Raw genomic sequence first — 9,408 nt, forward strand, 5'->3', positions numbered from 1 at the left:
CCTCCTCATTTCCAAAAAGTTTTAGACATTTTGTAGTGCGTCTGTTGGGCCTGTTCAGTTTTTCGGGTCGGATTGCCAACTCGAAACCCGACCCCACGTCATTTTGCACGCCATTAATCGTACTTGTTAGTTTAAAAAATGCACGTGAAAGCAATTGCATGTGTTTTTTGCATTTTTAGGGCGACTTGATATGCTCACAGTTTTAAAGACACTAGGCTCAATTATTTCTGCTCCGCAACTGTAATATGTGACGTGCGCCGAAGAAAGGGGACTTACTCTAAAAAAATCTAAATCTATATTCGAGCATTATTATTGCTAATAATTGAGTTGTTGGGTACCCGAGTAACAGGGCTTTGGCTCGAGAGCTCGAGATTCCGTGAAACATCTCCCACTAATCAACATTCCATCTACGCGTCTCATCTGTACCCCGTCCGTGAGCCGCGGCTACGACCTATCTCCTTCCGTGAGAATGTGATGGTAAGTGGAGAGGGAAGATTTCGTGAGTCTTTCCTCTCTCCTAAAAGTCCGTTCTTTCGAGTCGACTTCAATAGCTCGTCCTGCAAAATCTCAATTTTGAGAGTAAGCCCCCTTTCTTCGTCGCACGTCACATATTCTCATGCTTCTATGTTGCTTTTATCATTCAAATAAGATATTAAAATAGAAATTAAATAATTGTTTGAAACTTGATTTCCCCTAAGTATACTTAAAACGTTTTGATGATAAACTTAGGACAACATTTTTAAAGTTTTGTGGTATCCAAACATTTGAATTTCTCTTTTTTATTCTGATCGATCCTTCCATTCTGTTCTGAAATCCTCTGAAAAATTGATCGTTTGGATTCCATAGCATCCTTAGCGCTCGGACTCGCTCTCTCAGTATCCCGTGCGTTACCGAAACGCGGAAAAATTTCCGAAAATTACCAATATGGGAAATTCACTACGCAGAAAATATGACAGTGTGCAGCTGGACGAGCCTCACAACTTTTATTCCGAAAGTTTGTCGTCAAATTGATAGTTTTTTACTAAAAATTAAAAATTGGAAGTTTTCTTTTTTCCCAAATAGGAAAACCTCTACTAATTCCAATTATGTTCTAAAAATATATTTTTTCTGATGTTTGCAACATGAAAATTTTTGCACACCATTACCGTCAGGAATCGTTCCCTGAGGGAAGTTTCACGGACGGAAAACTTCCAGAGGCAAATTTTTTTCATCATGTTTAAGAAAAACTTTTAAAAAATTGGCGCCAAATCATTCTCTTTGTTTAAAAGGTACGAGCGATTTTGTATTACCGCGCGCGCACTCGTCTCGAATCTACCGGCGGCCTCGTTTCAAAAGTCATTGATTTCGGTACACAGAATAAACTGGGATTTCCATTAAAAACCATTTTTGGTTCCAAAGAAGCTGCAACAAAAATAAACCTCACTTGCTGAAAAGGAATCCAAAACGATAAATAAGCTCTGAATGATACTTTAGATGATGTTCTAAAAAATCCCAATTGCAATTGTACCTATTTATGAAGAACCTATTTTTTGTTTTGCCCACTTCGAAATTTTGTTTATTTAATAACATAATTTTTACCTTAAAGGTATGTGACACAGCCAAATACCTATATTACCAACCTCACTTTTTCGGTTCACTTTTTTTTTTAACTCAAGAACTTTTTTTGTAAATAAAATATCGAGCTGAAACTTTGGAAAATGTATTGGAGTATAATAAAGTACATTTAGGTACTTCATATGGATAGGAACTTCACTGAAAATTGTTTAATCTTTTTTCTGAACCTCGACATTTTTTGAACCTTCGAAATTTTTTTATACATAAAATATCGCTCTCAAACTTTGAGGAATGCAAGAGCCGAAAGAAAACTATGTTAACGTACAAAGTTTAATAATAAAAGTTGTAACAAAAAATATTTCAACTATCAATTCCATCGGCATCAGTCGGTAACGTTGTACACCAAAATACGAGCCCTGGCAGCCACTAGACGAGGCTCTAGCAGCTGGCTCGTCCTACGTTGTGAGTCTTTTGTTGTATGCCGTATAAGGCTTAGTTAAAATATATTTTTTTTACATCTTTTATTATTAAGCTTTGTACTTTAACGTAGTTTTCTTTCGGCTCTTGCATTTCTCAAAGTTTGAGACCGATTTTTTTTGTGTAAAAAAAGTTGTAACGTTCAAAAAATGTCGAGGTTTACAAAAAAGATCAATTAATTTTCAGTAAAGTTCCTACCAAAATGAAGCACCTAAACGTACTTTAGTGTACTCTAATACATTTTCCAAAGTTCACATTGAATCCATTTTCATTGGCTCCCCAAGCTCTAGGTTGGTCGGCATTGTTGGCCGACCCATTGTCGGGAGCCCTGCGCGTTCTGTTGTTTTGAACCGCACTTACTACAGCTATGTTTGGTGTTGTCACTGTTGTTCCCACGAGAAGCTAGGGAAAGGGGTTCGTCCATCCTTGTAGAGCCCTGCATGCAAGGATAAGGCTGTGTACTCTGAGAGGTCGCCCGGTATCCCAGAGTCACCGTTCTAGACACCTAACCCAGGTGCTATTCAGCTTTCGGCACGGTTTTCACACCTCCGCTGGGGGTTAATTCCTTCGGGACCACCCCTGGACAATTGTCCGCGACTGCCTATTTATTTTTGTAACCATATTCAGCAGAAACTCTTGGTACAGGGACCCTCTGTCCGAAACCCGAGGACTACATACGTGTATTTAGAACATACATTTATTTACCATAAAAACTGTACCAGTTTAATAAATTTATATTATCACAATTCATAATATGTGTTGGTATTGAAACGTACGTATTTTCATGATCTTATTTTTAAAATTAAAAAAGTGCGCAGCATATAAAAAAAACTAATTTTTTTATTAAAGTTTTTAGTGGAACTTGTGTATAAATAATTATAAATTTAGTGTTTTTGCTGAATATGGTTACAAAAATAAATAGGCAGTCGTGGACAATTGTCCAGGGCTGGTCCCGAAGGAATTAACCCCCAAGCGGATATATATGATCAGAACTTATGCCACGATTTTTCCATTATTTACGGTTGTATATTAAATTCTCATCATAATTTTCCTCCTAACCCAATCTTATGTAATTCGTACAACATTATTCATATATATATATATTGAATTTAAGCGAAGTTTTTTAGAAATAAAAACTTTCAATCAAATAAACAAACATTTTTCTCAGTGTGAGTATTCGTAGTATGTATAAATATGCAAAACAAAGGAAATCCACCGTGATCGTTGATTGCATTTTTATAACCCTTGTTTAGTGCCAGACAGTGTTGCTAGGTTAAAATTACCAATTTTAATTATACCTTTTTTATAGAAAGAGCATATAAACTTTGGTTGCATTTTCTAGTATTTCCCAAAAACTATTTTGGTTTATTTTCAATTATAAAAATAATCTAAAATTTCTTTTATTGGTGGCACATTTCTAAATTTAAGTTTGATCATTTTTTAAATTTAAGATCAAAACGTCGACAACAGTAATTTGGTGATTGTGAATTCTCTTTTGTTAAAGCTCCTTAGGCTTTCACGAACACATTATGATCAAGTGTCTCGTGGTTCGCACTCTATTGTGTCAAAAATATGAACTTTTATACATTATATTTTTTACAATTTTATATCGAATGTATTGTTTTGTTTCGTCTCCCGTGCCGGGTTTTCAAACATTTTATTTTTCTATTTCTGAACTAATTTTTTGCGAATAAAAGAAAATCTACTCGTCCTACTTAAAAATTATAATTAACAATTTTTCGATCTTTATTGTCTGAACAACTTTTTTATATTAATTTTCTGTTGTGCGTTGTGTCGTTTCCCAAATAATTTAAGTTTTTTATTTTTTATTTTTTTTCTGTTGAAATAAGAAAGAACTTCTCGTTCTATTAAAGAATTGTTAATTACATATTTGCAGTTCTTTTTTGGATGAGCAATTTTTGTCTGTTCATTTTCTTCATAACTTGTGTCATTTATCCAAAAATTAAATTTTTTGTTTTTAATTTTATTCGTACCGATTAAAACGAAAACTGCGCGTCCTATCAAAAAATGATTCATAACAAATCTGTCGTTCTTTTTTTTTGCTGAACAACTGAAGGGTCCGCGGTTTAAACCTGTCAACTGACACATTTTTCGAAATTGATTTTTTTGGAACATTTTTTATATGCAGTTAATATCCCGCAAACGAAATATCAAAATTCCTTTTAGTTTTTTTAATGGATATTCGAAAATAGCGTTTTCGTATTTACAGCATAGGCCCGCTGAATGATTTTCCCTTGCCTTGTAAAATGTATGAAATGTGAGTGAACAGATTTACACCGCGGAACCTTCAACTTTTGTCTATTGATTTTTTTCGTACCTTGTGTCGTTTTTTCAAAAATTTAATTTTTTTTATTAATGTTATTTTTTTTTTAATAATCAAAAACTACTTGTACTATTAAAGAAGTGTTAATTACAAATTTTGAGCTCTTTTTTTGATGAGCAACTTTTCTCTGTTCATTTTTTTTTTCATAACTTGTGTCGTTTGTCCAAATTTTGTTTTTGTTTTTAAATTTATTTTTTACGATTAAAACAAAAACTACGTGTCCTATGAAAAAACGATCAATAACAAATTTGTGGATCTTTTTTTAATGTATAATTTTGCTGTATTCATCTTTTTCGTATCTTGCATAGTTTAACCTCAAATTGATATTTTTTACTTTTCATCATGTTTTTGTACGATAAGAATTTGAATTTGTCATTTTTCATTAAGATTCAAAAAGTTGTTATAACAATCTTGTAGGGTGTTAAAAAATTAACGTTTTTGTGCTATTGACTTTTTTCATAACGTGCGTTGTTTGGTTTGGCATTTTCATTTTCGTTTGTTTCTTTAATTTTTGTAAATGCTATAACTTTAGTAATCTTTTTGTTATGAAAAAAGTCATGAGAAGAAATTGATTTTTTTTAGTACTATGAATACCTATACAAAGGATTTTTACATCTTGAAGAAAAGTAGTTGAATTTGACCTTCATTTTTCGAAACTAAAAGAGCGTACTAACGGCTAATCTGGTAGATTATTTTTTTCAAAGACTATCGTGCTCACAGGCAGACATACATAAATACAGACAGACAGACATACATACATACATACATACATACAAACATTCATGCAGACAGAAACATTCGTAAAAACCTATTTATTGTGTTCAGAGGGTCTCAAAATGAGATCAGTTGAACCACCTTCCACCCCCATTCGGGTTTTCTATAACCCACTGAATTGCCCCCCAAATGCGCCCCTGATAAAAATTGGTGGGCCACAAAACTGTAGGAGATATATCAGGTTTTATGCGAGGGGGGGGGGCTAGCGTCACGTTATCCCCCCATTTTAAAAATCAAAATTTTAATTACTAGATCTTGAAGATCTTCATATGCGCCATCAAGAAAAATTTTTGCGCCACATTCATAACCGAGTTATCAGCTATCAAAATGGGGAGGGGGGCTGGCGTCATTTTTCTAAACTAATAATATTTTTCAAATTCATCATACCTATCATTCATAACTTCAAATGCGCTCAAATTCGCCTCCATTAAAAATTTTAGCGCTAGGTAATAAACAAAGATATCCTATTTGGTGGGGGGGGGGGGTGTAACGCAGGTGTTAAATCCTCAACAGTGATGTTGAATATAAAGTTGAGGGCATGGATTAATTCGTCTTCAGTTGCGCCCATATGGGCCATAAAGTATTTTTTTGAAAATTTTGAAAATTGCCCAAGATATGGAGGTAACAAAATTTGACGAAGTGATGACCAACAAAATAAAAAGTTTGCAATCCGCATTGGTCAATTCACTTTCCTATGGGGTTTCTAATTCCTTCATATGCGCTACTTTCAAAATGAACAAAAAACCATAATCAACCCCTTCATTGCCTCTTGTCACCAATCCACTATCCAATGATATCTCGAAATAACCTAAATTGAACTATACAATTTTATGAAGAGCTTTTCGTATCGAATTTTGAATGCGCTCATATGCGTAACTTTCGAAATTTACAAAAAATCATAATCAATTCCCTCTGTACAACTTGCTACGTTCTACTATCCAAAGCTATCTCCAAATAACCTAAATTGCAATATAAAAATTTATATTGGTCTCTTCGGATAGGATTTCAAATGGGCTCCAGTGCGCCACTTTCAAAATTAACAAAAAATCATAATCAACCCCCTCATTACCAATGGTTACAGATCCATCACGCATTTGAAGTTATGAAAGATATTTATGATGAATTTGAAAAATATAATTAGTTTAGAACCCCCCCCCCCCCATTTTTATCGCTGATAACTCGGTTATTAATGTGGCGCCAATTTTTTTTCTTTATGGCGCATTCGAGCGCATTTGAATCCCCATAGAAAATTCCCTTCATCAATGCGGATTGCAAACTTTTTATTTGGTTCGCCATCACATTGTAAAATGTTGTTACCTCTATATCTTGGGGAATTTTCAAGATTTTCAACAAAATTTAATGCGCATATGAGCGAATTTGAAACACCATAGTAAACTCCCTTTACCATTGCGGATTGCAAACGTTTTATTTTGTTGGTCATCACTTGTGATGTCTCAAGCAATACTTCCCATCCCATTTTCGTTTTTGGATGTTTACAGCATTTAAGTACATCCACTAGCACTATAATCTTGCAGAGTTTCAATAAGATAGACAACAACAAAATTTTAGGCGGGGACGCTTGGCAAATTTTACCCCACACGCAGAATATTGTGTAACGATCCGAAGTGACTTACCCACTAAAGTTTATCTTTTGGAAAATTAAGAAATATTGTATACCTAATTTGGTATATTAGGTATAAATTCGAGAGTGAAAAAAGTTTATTTTGAAAAAGATGAATGTTAATGAAAAGTACCGTATGGATAGTTATTGTCCTCGCTTAGAATAACTGAGCACAGCTGTAGGATTTTTTAAATTAAAATTTAAAAAAATATCCGTTAAAAAAATCGTTTCAACTTCGAGAAAATGAAATTATTTTAGAAAATATGCATGTATGTTTTGGGTCTTTTTTTAACGGTTCAAGTTTATGAATTCGTGGTTGTGGAAAAAATATCTAGGGCATATTTGGTACTTTTTAGCATAAGTTTTGTCTTTAAAAAAATGGCCGTGCTAAGTTAAAAAAAACGTTTCTTTTGTGTCAGAAATGGTTCACACTAGGGAGTGCAAAATTTTGAAAAGACCGAACTACCCTGAAAGTTCAATTAAAATAGGTGATTTATGGTATCTTACTGTAAATTACCGAAAACTGCCGAAAAATTGGTAAATTGTAGTCTCGGGCCTTTTCGGGTTTTTGGGTAAACTTGCAAACACCAAGCCCGGTCTGAACCGAAGTCAATTTGCACATCACTAGTTCATGATATCTAATGTCAGCCCATGGCACGATCTTGTATGCCTTTTGTGCTACCCAGATAATTTTTTCGGGAATGTTTGCTGAAATATATTCGTTTTCACAATCTTTTGCGGCCCGAAAGAACATAAATCTAGCACAATTAAGCAGAGCATTAATTAAAAAAAAATTATAATGCAGTATTAACTCCGGGGACATACAACGCACGCAATTTGATAATCGATGTACATTGAAAATTCAAGGTATCTGTCGCTCGATTATTTTTATTTTATCCTATTTTCAAGAAAATTAGTGCTCAGAAATAAAGTTTTAAGGCAATAATTGGGATCAGAAAAATGTAACTTTAGGATATTTAGAATGTTTGGGACTTCTGGCAACACTAGTCAGTAGTATAAGAGCCATTTTTCTGACTTGACCTGTCTTGAAGAGCTTTTAGTTAGGAAAGCTTTAAATCCTTGCAGGGGCATTGGCGGAGGTCATCGGAAGTTGCTAGACGGGGCGGGGGGCAAGTTGGCCACAGTAGCCACCAGCCCAGACTCCGAGGAGTCTTCGTTAGGAGTGCCGGAAGCCGCGACTGCGAATGCACAGCATCGAAACAGCATTACCCCACCGTCAGTCCATGCTTTCGTTTTACCTAAATTTTTCTTCTTATTATCCGAAGATCCATTTCGCAATCTGAAAAAAATTATTATACGTTTTTCTTTTTACCTATGAGTGAGCCATGCAAGAAGGGGTTTTGTTAGATCTCGACAATAGAAATCGAAAATTCTCTCAAATAATTATTTGAAATTTTAATTGCAAATGGATTTTCGGCGATGAAAACGCAAACACTTTCAGTTAAATTTTATTAAATTGCATGTACTACTTCGTTTATGGGTGGAGGCCGAATTCAGGTTTTCTTCTTTACCTTTCAATTTATCTTATTCTCTTGCTTTTTATTACAATATTACCATTTTGCATGTCGGTCATTTGAGTTGTTTTGTTGCATATTTCCGTAAACGTATTGTCGTCTTTTTATTATTTGAAATGTTTCCTTTTATTTTTATTACTATAATTTGCATTCTTATGATTAATCAAAATAAAACTGATTCACGCGGAAAGGCACTAATGAAATATATAACACTGATATGACGAATGAAATGAATATGCGAGAGTGAGTGAGTGTGTATAAGTTTCTTCTTCGCGAAGATAAAACTGGCGATACAAATTCATGTTTATTATCTTTTTCTAGGAACCCATCAGCTGGTTCAGGCCTTAGTGAAACTGGGTCTTTGGACCGCGCTAAGGCGGCGCTGGAACGCCGGAAAAAGGCTGAAGATGGCACGGGAAATCCTGCCATGTGCAGAGTTGAAGTCACGAGACCTAATCCTGATTCTTTAATAGACGAATTGCTAAAAGCAACCAATCTTGAACAATCGGTTCTAGAGAGCAATGAAAGTAAGCATATAAATATCTAATTGTTATTTACGGTGTCTTTCGCCAAAACGCATTTTTTTCTTAGAAACATCTTAAATTCCTAACCCCAAACGAAGTTAGCATGCTAAGAACGAAATTCAAGTTTTTTCTGAAAAATGGCATTACATTTCTTTTATTTCTATAAGCTTTCAAAATTACATTGTTAAAAAAAACAAGAACTTAATCGTCTACGAAACTTGTTATTTTTTAGAGGAAAATGGGTGACTCTAATTTCTCCGATTTAAGAAAAACAAAAGTTCCACACGTTGTTATTAGTAATTGAATTTTGAAGGGTATATCTGCCAAAATTATTATTTTTGTTTTTATGGTTTATTGCAAACATTTTAAAATTTAATTCGTTTTTTTAATATCAATTTGGTGCTGCCCATAAAATATTTACATTTGACACTTTATCAATTTTATTATATTATTATACGAGGGTAGTTCAATAAGTCTTTAGAATGACCAACAGGTGGCGCGCGAATCGCTCCAAATCATCTGTTTTCAGTCAGCACCACTCCCGACTAGATATATGGTGCAGTCACAGTCCACATCTTC

At 34.2% G+C, this 9,408-nt stretch overlaps 1 protein-coding gene across 1 annotated transcript in view; it reads left to right on the plus strand.

The window, feature by feature from the left end:
• The window catches only part of LOC117180469 (protein FAM102B), a 133,181-nt gene that overhangs the window by 118,680 nt on the left and 5,093 nt on the right, over positions 1–9,408 (plus strand). The window contains exons 5-6 of the mRNA XM_033372968.1: positions 7,857–8,006; positions 8,627–8,832. Coding sequence (XP_033228859.1) covers positions 7,857–8,006; positions 8,627–8,832 — 356 coding nt within the window. The remainder of the gene's footprint in view (positions 1–7,856; positions 8,007–8,626; positions 8,833–9,408) is intronic.

Source organism: Belonocnema kinseyi, chromosome 9 (genome assembly GCF_010883055.1).
Source record: "Belonocnema kinseyi isolate 2016_QV_RU_SX_M_011 chromosome 9, B_treatae_v1, whole genome shotgun sequence".
NCBI classification, from domain to species: Eukaryota; Metazoa; Arthropoda; class Insecta; order Hymenoptera; family Cynipidae; genus Belonocnema; species Belonocnema kinseyi.